Raw genomic sequence first — 16,296 nt, 5'->3', positions numbered from 1 at the left:
GCACTAGTGTAGTTCCGCAAAGTAAGCCTCACCAGAGAAAAACAGTCCTGTACAACTTGAACCCCGAAGGACCAGGATTCCTTTGCCTCCAGCAGGAAGCCTCTCTCCAGGCATGATTTGTGCACAATTTTCTGAGTGGAGGAAGCATCAAGCTTCTGTCTGTTCACTAATGGAGGCTTAGTGACCTTCAAGATCCCCTCAAAGGTCAGGGATATAAGTAGAGGGCCAAATTTGGTTCACATCCTAGGTAAAGAAGACCTGGGAAGACCCTTGACGGTGGCGCCCTACTCCAAGATGAGCATCCAACAGCAAGTCTCTCACACTCAGTCCAGGAGGGGACTGGGGAGGGTGGCATGGCAGGGAGACCAGCCTGGGAGACCCAGAGCATCCACCACAGCCAGAAAGGAGGTCCAATGACACTGTGCCCTGGGTCACTCTGGCCTGGACTCTATGCTGTGGAGTCAGTAGGGGCCATAAGAGTGAAGCAGACTGGAGTGCTCATATGGGCTAATGGGGTGTCATTTCAAGACCCATTTAACCACAGCAGGCTCTTTAAAAATTAATCAATCAAGAACCTTCACTGAGCTTTTTGGGTATTAGGAAGACTAGGAGGGTGAAGGAGACCAGATGCTCCCTCTAGGGCTAAAGCAACCTCAGGCACGTCAGCCCTTGCATTGCTGTGACTGCAGAAGAGGAGAGGGGAGTTTTATTGGAACACCCTCCCCCCACACCCCCACCCCAAAGATACTGCCCCCCAACCCCCAAGGTCAGCAGAGGGCTGTCCTGGCATTCCAGAGTGGTACTGAGGATAAGGACACAGAAACTCAGTGCCATTAGAGTCTAAGAATTCCAGAGCTTAGAAGGGACCAGAGATGACCAGGTACAACCCCTCACTTTGCAGACAGAGAAATGGAGATGCAGGGGAGAGAGTTCCTGGCCTTCTTCAGAAGGAACCATCTATCTGCTCACCCCAGAGCCCCCAGGACCCCTGCCATTCCTACAGCCCCATCCTCGGCCTCCTTCACATGCCAGAAAAACTTTTGTTTCTACCTGCTGAGGTTAACAAGTCAGCACGCAGATTCTATGCAGAGAGGACATGGGGCAGTGAGAAAGCCGGTCCTCCCCCTCTGCTCCCCTTGCCCTGCCACCCTCCATTGTGGACTTTTATGGGAGGCAGCTGCTTCTGATGGATATGATGCAGTCATGACCTCAGGCCAACGTAGAGGCCTGTGGGACTAAGACCAGGGCGATCTGCCAACACCAGTCTCCTTGCTGGCAAAGGAAATGGCTTTTTCCATTAGGGCATGATGACTCAGGGCCCTGAGTGGAAACCCTGCCACATCCATATCCCCAGTTGCCCACCACCATCTTCGTAGCCTCCCCTTCTTCCAGACCATCACAGGCTCTAAGGTTCTGAGAACATAGCCAAGAATGTGGAAGCCACCCACTGTCTGCTTGGGGTGGGGGGGATGTGGCAGCCACAGAAGCCTTGGACCCTCATCTCCAGCTGGGGCACACTACCCCAGACCCTCCAGACACTCCCTCCCTGAATACCTTCCCTTCATCACCTAGATGGAGCCAGATTGCCCAGTTCAACCCAGAGTGAACAGCTCCAGAACAGACTGAGGGCCCCCAAGTGGGAGGAGAAGGATCATTGCCACAGGTGAGCCCGGAATACCTTTGAGTGGTCCATCCAGGCACTCCTGCAAAGTCCTCAGGGCTGAGAGCACCGCACAGAGAAACCCCACACATGGTCCCTGAATCCCCACCTCCAGCTCAGCAGCCCACTGATCCTGGAAGCCCTCTGGAGGCCTCTGGTCCCAGCATGACTCTTTCCTCTTTAAATAAAAATATTTGTGGGTCTACAAAAAGAAGCCAAACCACACACACAGAATCTGGCCCCTAACCCCACATAGGACACGCACAGTGCAGCTGACTGACCCTTGAGCTGGAAGAGTGGGTGGGTTCAGGGGACCTGGGAGGCTCCAATGGGGCAAAGCCCCATTCACTGGGTAGCTCTCTGCTGGAGTGAGGTGGTGGGGGTGGGGAGGGAGGGCAGTGGCCTGGGAGAGGCACACCTTCTCCTCACAAGAGGAGGGCTCTGTGGGCCTGGCAGTCAGTTTCCAGGGCCACTTTGCTATCATGTGTCAGGGGACAGAGATCAGCCCTGGCGTGGTGCTTGATGGCAGCAGTGGGAAGGCAGTGATTCTCCTGGTTCAGGCAAGGGAGCTGGCCCCAGCTCAGAGGCTTCCTTCTCTCTCCCTGCTCAGGGCTCTGTCCTCATCAAGATGCCAGGCCTGTGGCTGAGGCCAAGCATGGGACACTTCCCCAAGCAGCCTCGGCCCCTCCCCCTGCCCTCAGTCCACAAAAGCCTTTTCTCAGCTCCTGCATTTTCTCAGCAGCTCAAAGGCAGATGCATCAATCCTTCCAGGGGCTGGGGACGTGAGGAGAATGCCAAGGGGCCCGGTGCAGGTGCCAGAGAGATTCTCCTGCTGTCTCCTGCCCAATTCTCTCTCTGATCCTGGCTCCAGGGGGAACCAGCACTGCCCCGGCCTCTCATTGGCCCAGGCTCCTCTCCCCCACGCAGGGGTGTACCTAGGACTTAGCAGAGGCCAGGAAGAGAGTGCTAGAGTCTAGGGGAGGCGGATGGGAAACAGAGGACCCAAAAAGGCGTACTTGCTAAGATCTACAAGGACCTAAGTCTCCTACTGTTGGAACCCTGCTGTGTCCACATTGGCAGACAACAAGGGGGATGTCTGGTATCCCCCTTAACTTCCCAATAGCCTGAATGTGGGAGGTGGGGCTAAGATAGCTTGGCAGGGCTCAGATTTCACCTTTTAATTCTGTAGTTCTTTAAACCAGAAAGTCCAGTTCTTGAAGTTCAGAGGATAGATGACACACCTCTTTCAAATTTAGGAAGGAACTTGAGCATGGCTTACACCAAGATAGACGTTGTCCATTGTCGTCGTAGTTGTGTGTTTCATTGTCATCGTTGTTTGTTTGGTGTTTAGTAGGCGCCATTGTTGAATCTCAAAAGCATCAGGACAATACTTTCTAGAATGGACAAATTAGAAAATCATCTTGAGGTGGAGGAAAGCGGGAAGGCGCATGGAGGTGATGGTCAGGGGAGGTGTGAAGTGTTTCAGAGACCCCTGGTCCAGAATTCTTTTCTTGCTGAGCCAGTTGATGTGGTCCGCCCATGCACCGGTGCAAAGCTTGGGGACAGCACACCTGGGCAGGTAAGCACTTGTGCAGCAGTGACTGGCACTCCATCCCAGCTCCTTCCGTCCTAACATGAAGATTGTCTCCCTGCATCGTCAAGGTCTTCTGCTCTGAGAAGCTGGAGCGGAAGAAGCATGGGCCACAGCCTAAGTCTAAGGGAATTTTCACTTGCGTTCATCATACTTAAGATTTTCTGAGTCGTTGTGACAGTCTTGTGGTTTCTGCATCAGCAGCTTCTCTGTGTAAAGAGAAAGTATCTTTCTATAGATATAGATAGATAGATAGATATATAAAAACTGCCTTACGGGGTTTTTTCTTTCTTTCTTTTTTTTTCAGTGTTGTATGTGTAGCAGGCACTTGAGTTTATATGAAGATGTTTGCTTCAGTCAAGGACGGAAGAAAAGAGTTTGTGAGGTGGAAAAGGGAGGATGAGAGGCCAGGAGAGAGGAGGCAACAGAATGTGAATTCGTGACCACCGGCCACCACTAGCCAAGGATGTCCAGGTAGATGGGGGTGGCTTTCCCCAAAGCATGGAGGATTTTGTAGATTTCCTTGATGTTCAGCCGCTGCTGCGGTTCCCTCTGCCAGCACCCCAGCATGACATCATACACCTCTTTGGGGCAGACCCGGGGCCGTTCCAAAACGCGACCTTGGGTGATGCACTCAATGACCTGAAAAGGGGAAGAGAATGAGGAAGTCATGTCCAAAGCTCAGCACGGGCCCTGTGGCTCATGCCCAGCACAAGGCAGCAACTTCACCGGTGAGTCGGGGTCCCCGAAAATACAGGCTGAGGCTGGAATTTGCCCGAAGTTTCTCATGTGTCCTGTGCATGGGTTCTCAGGACGTCCCACTGCCTGGCAAGCTCCACTCCCTGTCACAGTCTCTGTGCACAAGGCCACACTTACCTCTATACCACTACATCAGTGCCTCCCTAAGGGAGAGGCATCCTCCTTGCTCTTTGCACTAAACCATGTATTCTTTGCAAGTACTTAACACTAGGACTAACTGCCTGATTCACCATTGTCCAACTGGGTGTCCAGAGAAAGTCACTTAACCTCAGAGGATCTCGGCATCCTCATCTGTAAGATGGGAATCAAATGTCTCCCTTGACTACCTCCTAGGACTGCTGTCACGACCAATGAGGCCAAGAAAAATGACTGTAAGACCCAATGTCCCACAGTGGAGGCCAGAGGGAGCAGCAGAAAGAAAAAAAGTGTGTTGCATCTGGACCAACCCCAGCTGGCCCCTCAGGACCTCGTATGTAATTTGTGGTTCGTTCTGCTTCCTCAAAGGCACTTCTTTGCTGACACTGACTACGTGAATTTGCAAGGTTCCAGTTTCTAGTTCTCGACTTCTCCCTAATCTCCTACTGTGTAGCCCTGGGCAACTTACGTGCCCTAAACTAGTTTCCTCATTTGAAGATAGGTTGTGATGATAAAAATACGCAGAATCATTTCTAGTTGAATACATGAAAAATGGTATTAGCCCCCTTTACTACCATTGGTCTATATTGTAGTTGGGCAAGAGAAGGGCCCTTTTCCCTCTTTGTATCTCCCTGTGCTGCCCCCAGCAGTGCCTTGTCTTGAGAGTTGCCTCATGTCACTCTGACTCTGGACTCCAACGGGCACTGTGTCGGCACTTCCTTGGTTCTTGTCCCCACAGTCTGCAAAAGCCTACTAGGCTCAATCCTTGGCCAGCCTGACAGATCTACAGCAACTCATGTTCCCTGTGTTTATTTGAGCCCTGTCTGTACCCTCCATTAATTTCACCTCCATGAAAAGGGCTCCAGCTCAGACTGCATAGCAGCTGCTGATGCTGAGACCAAAAGTACTGGGTGGTGTTCCCTCCCAAGTGCGTTGTCCAGGTTGTTGATTTCCATAGAGAAACTCATTATTACAGTGATTGCCAGAACGTGGCTGTTGGGGTGGGTGGGCTGGAGTAGGTGGCTGGGGTAGGAAGCCCCTTCAAGGCCAATCCCTCACCAAGTAGTGTTAGGAATGACCACAGAACATTGTTAGCGACCCTGAGACAGTGTAGGTATCTATGACAGATCTTCTGCTAAGACCCAGAGTCCCCTCTTTACTAGGGCCACCAAAATACACAGGAGCTGTCTCAGGGTGCACTTTGTGCTTGTGTGCATGCAAATGTGTGAGTGTGTGTACACACATGCATGTTTAGGTGTGTGTATGTTTACCGCTACCAGGAAAGCAACAATTTTTTAAAGCACCATAATAAGTGAGTTCTGATCTATACACTTTCATATTTTTTAAAGGGTGTTAAAATGTTTTGTCCTATTTTGGGAAATGTGGTCAGGACCCATTCAGTTTGCAAATGATGAGATGTTGCAGATTTGAAAAAAAATGCCTTCCTTTGAGTCTTTAACATTCACTTAATTAAACAGTCAGGGTATAAGAAAGCAAAGATGGAGTTCCCGTTGTGGCTCAGAGGGTTAAGAACCCAACATAGAGTCTGTGAGGATGCAGGTTCAATCCCTGGCCTCGCTCAGTGGATTAAGGATCTGGCTCTGCCGTGAGCTGCGGCACAGGTTGCACATGTGGCACATCCAGCATTGCTGTGACTGTGGCTGTGGTGTAGGCCAGCAGCTGCAACTCCAATTCAACCCCTAGCCTGAGAACTTTCATATGCTGCAGATGCAGCCTCAAAAAGAAAAAAAAGAAAAAAGAAAAAAAAATAAAGAAAGAAAGAAAGAAAGAAAGAAAGAAAGCAAAAATGAACATAGCTGCCAAGAAGAAAGATACTTTCTGGAATATTCAGTTAGGATTCTAATATTTTAAAGTCCCTGTGTTCACATTTTCCCAGAAAACAGAAGACCATAGACATAACTGCAATCTTTTAATCTTTCTATGGGTCTGCTGGGTTGGGAGATGGAGCCCTTGACTGTCTACACACTGGACTGAGTTCTCTGGGACAACATGAGGTCATTGAGATGCATCTTGCTTTGGACCAGGGCCCAAGCCTTCTCCTGGCTGAAGCTCTCACCTCTGAGACCTGACCAGTCTCCCCCCGGGAGCTCCTTTTCCTTTTTCCTGACTCTCAACAAGTGTTCGTGTGAAAAGTATTGAGTTAACATATGCTAATATGCTTAGAAAAATGCCTGGCATGAAATGTTAGCTACTATTAACATTTGGTGATGAGTATTTTTATTATTACTGTAAATCAAAGGTATAAAAATATGTAATGTGTATGTTATTACATTTACTATTATGATTCATCTTATTCTTGGAAGTCCACTCATAGCTCTATCAATAGCATGTAATTTGCCTTCCCAATTCCCCTGCCTGCACGTCTCTGGGCCTGGCATGCGGAAAGCCTTTGGGGACCCAGGTGATTTGGGCATAATAAGCAGTAGGTGTTTCCACAAGATGGCACAATTGAAAAACTCATAGTTGTTCCTTGTTTTCATTGTCTTAGCGAAACATTTGTGATTTTTAAGTGTAGCAGAGCAAACAGAACCGTGCCTCGCATCTCAATTTTGACAGCCGATTTCATGCTCTCTTGACAATCACAGAACATTTCCTACAGCCATAATTTCTTTTCATGCTAAGAAGGTCTCTCCTCCTGCTCAGCCTGACATTTGTTGTGTTGGCTCCAAACCGCACCTAAGGTTTTGCACACCACGTTTGAGTGCTGGCCTGAGATACCTCTCATCAGCCTTGTCCCAGGTCAGGGGTCACCTCTGCCCGCTTCTGTACCTCTGTGTTTGAGAGTTGGAACCATGGCTGCTTTCCGTAGGTGAAGATCTCCCAGAGGATCACCCCGAAGCTCCACACGTCACTCTCAGTAGTGAACTTCCGGTACATGATGCTTTCAGGGGGCATCCAGCGAATTGGGAGCATGGTGTGTCCTCCTACCTAGAAGCGTGGAGACAGAGGCACACAGAGGGCAGGATCAGTCCCAGCAGTCTGCACTCCTCATAGGCAGATGCACTCTCCCCACGTCCCACTCTACTATAACCTCAAGGGGGTGAAACTTTTGTCAGTGGAGACACTGACACCCAAGCCCTACAATACGTGAGGCAGCCAGGGTAGAGTTAGAGGTAACACCTAAGGGAAGGTTGGTTCCTTGGCAAGGAATGTAAAGAAAGATCCCAAGATGATTTGAAGTGGGACAGGAGGTCTCAGAACGGGGTACTACAATACAAGTCACCCTTGAGAGGCTATCCAGAGGGAAGTCACAGAATCACCGAGCCAGACTACCAAGGATCAGAGTTTGTGCAGACATTAGGTTAGACTCCTGGGCCAAAGAGGGTAAAGCACACAAAGGTCCAGGTGCATCTAATCTGCAGAAAGGCAACTTTAGTTTCTGTTTGACAATCCTGAATTTCTCACTGCAATTTAGAACTCAGTGTTTTGATTAAAGGGGATATAGAATACTGCATGCTAATAACTCAGGTGGACTCTCTAGAGACTTCACAACGGCTCTTAATAAGATCTCACAGGCCAGTAAGAAGAGTGTCTTAAAACAACCTAAAGAGGACATCAACCACTTGTGGGTCTGCAGCTCTGAGAGCCGAGGGCAGAGGAAGTGAACGGCATGCAGGGTACCATTTCCTGAGAAAAAAGATTAGGGAAATCCTCACAGCCCAGCAGGTTAGAGACATTATTAGCATAAATGGAAGCATGTTTTAGAATTCAGGAACTAACTGCATCATTCATAAATAGACCTTTAGAAAGTGGAACTTTTGGCTAATATATGAAACTTGTCAGAAAATGGTTTTCCACTGATTTTTTAAAAAGAGCTCTTTATAAACGTCCTGATGAACTATTAATCAAATGTTCTCATTTCTATGATGGGTCAGTTGGAGGAATTATAATAATAAGCATTTAAGAAATAGTGACTTGTTAGCAGATGGGCACTCCTGCTTCTTAAAAAAAGAGATCATACATGCCTCACTTGAAGTATTTTAGAAGATAAATGATAATATAGATTTGTAGAAATTATTTTCAACCAGGGATTTTATAATCAAGATAGCTCTGTATCCAGTGTAAAGACAAATGTAGATGTTTCCTTTAGATGAGCAAAGACTCAGAAAGTTTACAACTCACAGCTTTTCAGAAAAATAAAGACAAAAATTAATCGAGGATGTACTCAAAAAAAACAGAAAAAAATAATCTAAAATGTACAATGACTTGGAACATAATAAACAGTACAAAGAAAATAAGCCACAAAAACACAAGTTAAATCTAAACAATGGTCACTAATGTGGTAGTAGAATGTAATGTAATTACTAATAAAGGATTTCTATAAAATGGAGACATAAAGTAAATAATATTAGCTAGCAATGTTAATAGTACAATTAATAAAATGTTAATTGCTACTATTACCAATATTCAGAAAAGAAACTTACAGATAATTTCAACAATAAATACCCAGAAAAGTAGGTAGAGAAATAATTAAAAGCTGATAAAGACTTTGTCTTTTAGAAGGTAGAACAAGGGAGCTTACAGACAGTCATCAATTGTTGATTATAACAGGTTAAATTTAAATGTGTTTGCTAAAATCCACAAGTAGGTCTAAAAGAACAGAAATAGTACATATAGCTGCCAAACCAGTTTTAGGAAAATAGAACCAAAAAACTCTAACCAATACTAAAAAGACCACAAAAGGGGGGAGGGGTAATGGTGAATAGCAAGCAAAAAATGAAAAAAAAGTTTAAATAATATTACTATAGACAATAAGAACAAATGGGTTCTACTACCTCTTAAGTAAGAGAAAAATTACGTTCAAAAATTGAGATGCACATTATCCAGAAAAGACACCAGGAAAGGAAATATCAGAATATACTGAAAAATGAAAGAATTAAAAAATACAACAAAGTAAAAGAATTTGAGTATATAATATGTATAATATTTAATATATGTAATAATATAGTGCAATAGATAGTTGAATATATAATATATATTGAATATGTAATATTCAATATGAACAACCTATATTGAAAATATAATTAATATGCAGCACATTGAATATTATATATTCAATATATAGTGTATTAAAAATTGAATATACATAAGAAAAGAAATATACATTTCTAATATACATTAGAAAGTCAAGAACTAAATGGAGACAAAGTGGTTGACATTATATTTGAAGATGGTAAAATTTTCCATTATGAGAACAATGAAATTTTTTGCTCCAATCAGTATAGCAACACAAATGCATAAAAATAAAACATGTTATAAATAAAGGAAAATTGACAAAGTCACAATTACAGTGGAAAATTAAAACACTTATTTTGCAAAATGACATATCAAAAGACAACAAAAATGGAGATACATTTAAATTAGGAGTTTGGGATTACTATATACACACTACTATATATTAAATAGATAATCAACAAGGATCTACTATATGGCACATGGAACTCTACTCAACATTCTGTAATAACCTCTATGGGAAATGAATCTGAAAAGAATGGATGTATGTATATGTACAACTGAATCACTTTGCTGTACACCTGAAACTAATATAACATTGCAAATCAACTATTCCTCAATAAAAAATAAAAATTAAAAAAATTAAAAATACAAATAATGACTTTTAATTGATAAATATGAATGATATGTCTTTCGGCCTCCCTAAAAAGTTGTATATTATTTTTGATTATCTGAAAAGCATTTATAAAAATCAATCACATATTGTATGTCAAAGGAAATTTGAAATTCCAAGAGAAAAAACAAAGTAAACATAAGGTATTAAAAAAAAAGAAGAAAAGAAATTCTTTCAAAAGATGCCAAAAATTACCAATACCATTTCCTGATTAAAAGCCCTGGCTCATAAGTAAATAGAAATTCTTTTATTTAACATATCATAAAATATCATATTTACTGATAAAATATAAAAAGTATAGAAGGTATCCTCTATTGCTGATTTTATGGAACACTCTCTGGGTGGTCCTAGCCAATGCAATAAAGTAGGAATAAAAACAGGTAAAAATACTGAAAAGGAGGAATTGTTTGCACAGTTCAAGACAATTAAATAGCTAAAAAGCAATTAGAACCATTACATGATTTAGTAAGCTACCTGGACATAAGATGAATATGAAAAAATCAGTGCACCAGTACCAATGATTTCAAAGTTCATTGGAAAATAAATTTGTTTGCACAATACAATAACAACAAAAATATTTAAAATTCCTAGGCACAGACCTTAGCAGAAAATTTATGTGATCTATATAAAGAAAAACATAAAAGAACAACTGAATATATGAAAAGATCTGCCTTTTCCTTGGATAGCAAGACTCATATCATAAGCCTCTCATTTTTCCCTAAAACTAGTCTAAAATTCAACACAATGTAAATAAACCCCTCAATGGAATGATGTATGGAAATTGACAAGATAATACCAAAATTCATCCAGAGGAGCAAATATTTGATAAAAAATAAGATATGCTTGCAATAGAACAGGGGATATTTGCTCTATCAGATAGCAAAACGGATTATCAAACTGCAGGGATGAACACAATGTGTTATTGATATAGGAATAGACAAATTTCATTTATCAATGGAACAAAATAGGGTCCAGAAGCAGACCTATGTAAATACTGGAGTTTAATATATGAAATGATAGGTTAGTAATCAGTGTTGGGACAATGAACTATTCATTTAAAAAGTACACTTAGATACCTACCTCACACCATATACAAAAATCATTTCCAGATGGATTAAAGAGCTAAACATAAAAAACAAAACAATAATAATATTAGAAGAAAACTTAGAAAAGTATTTGTATAACCTCAGGAGAGGAAGGCCTTCCTAAATAAGACACATGTTCAAGAAGCCGTAAGGGACAGAATTCAGAGATAACCACTAGTAAAAATTAAATAACTTTTGCATGGTAAAATACAAAATAAGCATAGTTAAAAGACAAATGACAGAGAAAATATTTACAATATATGTAACAAAGAATTAAAATTCCATATATTATAAAGTACTTTAAATTAGCTAAAAACAAGAAATCCAACAGTGAAATAAATTGAAGGTAAGAGGGAATGACTCACAAAAGAGCAACAAATGGCCACAAACATATGAAGAGATGTCAGTTAGAACAGGAAAGAGACACACTTTTGAGTACCACGTGGGGAAAAATGAAGAGACTGGTACCATCCAGTGCATGGGAGGCCATGAGGGACGAGTTCTTCATTGCTAAGGTTGGGGCAGTCTTTTCTGAGGGCAGCCTGGCAGAATCTGTCCACACTGAAGATGTTAAGTGCCTTTTCATCCAGCAATTTCACTTCTAGGAATCTTGGAAAAATACTGGCTCATGTGTGCAGAAATACTTGGCTGAAGATATTTTATTTCATTGTTTTTAAGGGCAGCAATTTGTTCATCGTAAAATGTATATGCAGCAGTTAAAAGGAACATAGTAGAATTGCGTGTAGTAATATGGAAATATGTCTATGCTATATGAAATGAAAACACAAAATATTAAAAATATATATTAGTGTACTCATTTCTATAAAAGTGTGTGTGTATAAGCAAATATATTAAGAGGCAATAAAGTATAACTCTGTAAAGGCACAGTAAAAGATCCAGAAAAATAGCCATGAAACCAGTGGTTTCCTCTGGAGAGGAAAGTGAGAGTGAGAATTGGCCAAAGAGAAAATTCCATGTTTTACTATAGTATTTCTATGCTATTTGTGATTTTATCATGATCATGTACTACCTTTGAAAAATTTAAAACAGTAAAAGGAAAAAAAATAAACATATGACTAAAGGAAAACCAGTGGACCTAATTTAAGTTCTAAATCAAAAAATTGTTTTTAAGAAACTAGGTTTTTGATAGAATCGAGGAGAATGGCTTATTGTGCCTGGTTCTTTGAATAAAAAGAGAAAGAAATTAGGAATATAGGGACATTTCTCTTAATGAAAAATGGTAAATAACAGATTCCTCCAAATTGATGCTGGTTGTTTGCCACATTTCATGATTTTATATGCTCTCTAGAAGAGCTGTTCCAAATGAAGATTTCCAAGTTTACAAAAAGAGAAATTTGAGTGTGCTAGTGTAAACTTTGATGAGCTTAAGAGTTTGGGCAGAACACAGAAAAGGGTATTAATTGGCCATAGAAGTCCCACTGAGAAGAATTTTATCAAGATTTTCACTGGGCAGCACCAGCAGTGTAGGTGAAGTTTATACGGTATTCCTCCAGAAGTGGACTAAAATATTTCAATTGGCCTGTGCTATAACCAAAAAGGCAATAAATTGGAAGTCAGAAGCCCTGGGTTCTGATGTAACTTTTGACAAGCTCTTAATCTCTTTGAATTTCAAGTTCCTCATCTTCAACATAGGTGTTAAGCAAAGGCCATGTCCAAAGTGAGATGATGTACATAAAAATACTGAGCATCACTACATTCAAAAGCATACACATAAAAGGCAATGACTGTTCCCTGTGTGCAGTGAGCAGCAGAACAAACCTGATTTCCCAGAGTTGCCATATTTCCCATAGATCCATCTAGATTGTACTGACTTTCCTTCAGAGCTACCTCAATCCATCCCTACATCCTTTTCCCACATTGGAGCAATCCAGTCTGGGAAAGGTAGTGGTCAAATCCCTCCTTGGTTAAAAAAATACAAATATTGACAAATAGCTCCATGGTGAAAACTAGCCAGGCAAGCAGTGAGCTGAAATAATCTTAATAAGAATAATACTAATTAATGCACACTGAATATCAGCCACTGGGTGTTCCACACCCCCACATTTAATCCTCTCTCTCTCATCCTGTGTGGTAGAACCCCCCTATTATTCCCATCTCACAGATGAGGATAAGGTAACTTGCCTAGGCACTGCCTGAGAAATACTAGCCAATGATCCAACCTCTCATTGAGGTACATTAAGAATCTGAAGGCTGAGCCTTAGAACAGGAAACATAGAGAAATAAGGGGAAAATCCCAAGAATGATTCCAGAGGAAAAAAAAAGTACTTGGGGATCTTTGAGTTACACTACCGTGAGTAATACCTTCAGCCACCTCTATTATTGTGGATTCAGCTTGATCTTCCATTATAAAGTTCCCTTCCACCTAATGATGCCAGCAGCCACTGATGGTCATTGCCTAGATCTGTGATTTCATTAGTGGTTGCAAAAGGGTGACATTCTAATTCCCGCATTCTCTCTGCATATATTAGCTGGAAATCTTCTATGATTGAAAACTTTTGTTTGTGAACTATTTGGTTATACTGAGAACAGTTTATACAGAAACTCCTTTTACTTACCAGTTCTTTGAATAATGAATTCCTTCACTAGTATCCTCCAAAGGTGACCAGTAAGGGGTTTCTTTTGTATTAGTTTGCCTTTGAGATGCATTATCAACTCTGTGTGTGTATGTGTGTGTGTGTGTGGTGTGTGTGAACACTTAATGTGTTCCAATCAATTATCACTGATCTTTTTGATGCTTAATGTTCCATCTTTGGCCAGTAGCAGCCTCTTCAAGTTGGTGCCTCTCACCAAACCCCAATGTCTTTGATAACATCCTTGCTTCCCTGACACTAAAAAAATACCCTACACTCATCTTGTCCACTTGTTTCCCTGGCTCTAGAATCAGTCATTTCTCCAAGGATCCCTGGGTGGACAATGGAATTTAGAGACTACACTATGGATGCCAGGAATGCTTGTTACTACTGGGTTGGTCAGTATTTCTAGGTCCTTATAATGGACACATAACTGTGGTCCACATAACTAGGAAAAAATTTTAATCTTAAAAGAAAATACATCATGAGTTCATATTGACTTTTCTGACTCAAAATTAGGATTATATAACTTTCACTTAACTGCTTGGATTTTATATCTCTGTTTTTTTTCTTATGATGAAAATCTTGAGTCCTACATTAATAATCTTACTTATTTGCTCTATCCTAATATATATGTATATATATATTTCAAATTTGTTTCAAATATCACTGTTAACAATGTGATTACTGAAGGCTATCTACAATCTTTGCAATTCTTCTTCATCTTTAGGCTAACCCTACCAGGAACATACCTAAAACATTGTTATATATTAAAGTGACATGAAATATTTTTCTGAGTAGTGAAGTCACTAACTTAATACACAGGTTTATTTGTTTCTTTTTGCTTTTGATTTTTAAGAATAGTTTTGCTTTTTTTAGTCCCATTTGGTGTAATGCTTTATAGTGATAAGAAGAAGATTACATGGTTTTAAAGTCAAACCAAAACACAAGGTACGTGAACCGTAAGCCTAGTTCCACTCTGTTCACTCTCCCCATCCTGATCTCCTGCTCCCTCAGAGGTAACCACTGCTCGCTTGTTTTTAGTTTATTATTCTATGGTTTTTAACATTAGCAAATATGGATTGTATTCATTTTCCTCACTTTCTTAGATAAAAGTAGCATATCATACCTGTTATATACTTTACTTTTTTCCACTGGGATTCTCTCATTCCTTGTATAGCTAGATAGTACTCCGTGTGCATGACTGAAACACAGTTTATCCCATCAACCTACTATTGACAGGACTTGGGTTATTTCCCTTCTTTTGTTACTGTTAATAGGGACATGCACTTCTTAGGTACATCTCAGGCGATGCTCACTTCCCCTAAAGGGTTAGAGCCTAGAATTCCCAGTCAGTGTAAGGCAGAAAGAGATGGCAGTGACCATGGAAGTGTTTCAATCCAGGATCCACATAACTGTGGAGATACAAGGAGTCTTTCCAATGGGTGCCAAGGCAAGGACAGTTGTGAAGGATCATGTAGATCCTCAACTCCCATATGTTTTTTTTTTCTAACACTTAACTGAGAACCACCTGTGGCCCAATAATTTCCTTGCCCAATTGTGCATGCACATGCTCTCTCTCTGTCTCTCTCTCTCACACACACACACACACACACCCCTGCCACTCTCAATGGGAAAAACAAATCTCTCACTCCTGCTAAATCTCTGGAGAGAGAACCTACAGAGGACAAACCAATAAACTCTATGAAATATTGGTACAGGTAGTGAAAATGAATGTCTCCAGTGACTGGGAAATAAATTCTTTTGCAAGTAAGATGGTTTCCAATTCTTTTTGAACTGCTAAAGAGGAACAGACCTAAAAGAATTATCAGCTGAGAGAAGATTAAAAATAAATTTTGATGAGACCGATATGTGATTTTACACAAATAATGAGATGATAGTTCAAAGAATTAAGTACAATTGCAGTCATCAAACTCTTTCCTCTAACATCCATTGGTTTATTGGGAATAATGTTTCTCAGTTCTTATATTTATAAAAATGAAAACAGGGAGTTCCCATCGTGGCGCAGTGGTTAACGAATCCAACTAGGAACCATGAGGTTGCACATTCGATCCCTGCCCTTGCTCAGTGGGTTAAGGATCCGGCATTGCCGTGAGCTGTGGTGTAGGTTGCAGACGTGGCTCGGATCCTGCATTGCTGTGGCTCTGGCGTAGGCTGGCAGCTACAGCTCCGATTCAACCCCTAGCCTGGGAACCTCCATATGCCGTGGGAGTGGCCCAAGAAATGGCAAAAAGACAAAAAAAAAAAAAAAACTGGAATAGAATTGATCCTGAAGCTTCCTTATTTAGCAATAAATAATATTCACCAATTAATACTGACTAATTGAAAAATACAAGATGCATTTCCAAAAATACTATACATTCTATCTTTCATATTCATTGGAAGTTGTGGTATGTGTACATTATTTTGACTACTGTTTGTGTATTACTAATAATTGTAATGATAACTCTAAAGTCTCTTAATGTCTAGAAACTTATGGTCATTGGGCATTAAAAATTAAATTTGTCTTCATACATATTTTTGTCACACTAAATTATGACAAAAAGGCCAGTAAAAGGCTTTCATGCATAAAAATAGAATGCATAAGGATAAAATCTGTTAGGGAAACTGGAATGAAAATATAAATTCAAGAAGAATAAGGAATCAAGCAAAACGAAGTGTTTAAGTACTTGTTCACGTATTTAATAGATGATAGATCAGATTTCTCTGGTGTTTAAATTTCATTAGATGCATTAAAGGAGCAGTGTATTGTTTTTAGGCCACTCCTGCAGCATGTGGAAGTTCCTGGGCTAGGGACAGAACCTGTG

The 16,296-nt window shown here is 41.2% G+C and overlaps 1 protein-coding gene across 1 annotated transcript in view; it reads right to left on the bottom strand.

Moving 5' to 3' along the window:
- Positions 1-2,823: 2,823 nt before the first annotated feature.
- NTRK3 (neurotrophic receptor tyrosine kinase 3) overlaps positions 2,824-16,296 on the bottom strand; it is a 380,311-nt gene continuing 366,838 nt past the window's right edge. Inside the window, exons 16-17 of the mRNA XM_047767504.1 lie at positions 6,936-7,094; positions 2,824-3,893 (exon numbers count right to left, since the gene is read on the bottom strand). Of these exons, the coding sequence (XP_047623460.1) occupies positions 3,708-3,893; positions 6,936-7,094 (345 nt within the window). The 3' untranslated portion in view covers positions 2,824-3,707. The remainder of the gene's footprint in view (positions 3,894-6,935; positions 7,095-16,296) is intronic.

This window comes from Phacochoerus africanus, chromosome 2, assembly GCF_016906955.1.
Source record: "Phacochoerus africanus isolate WHEZ1 chromosome 2, ROS_Pafr_v1, whole genome shotgun sequence".
NCBI classification, from domain to species: Eukaryota; Metazoa; Chordata; class Mammalia; order Artiodactyla; family Suidae; genus Phacochoerus; species Phacochoerus africanus.
The sequence above is the reverse complement of the archived record's forward strand: the minus strand, read 5'-3'. Positions and strand labels throughout refer to the sequence as shown.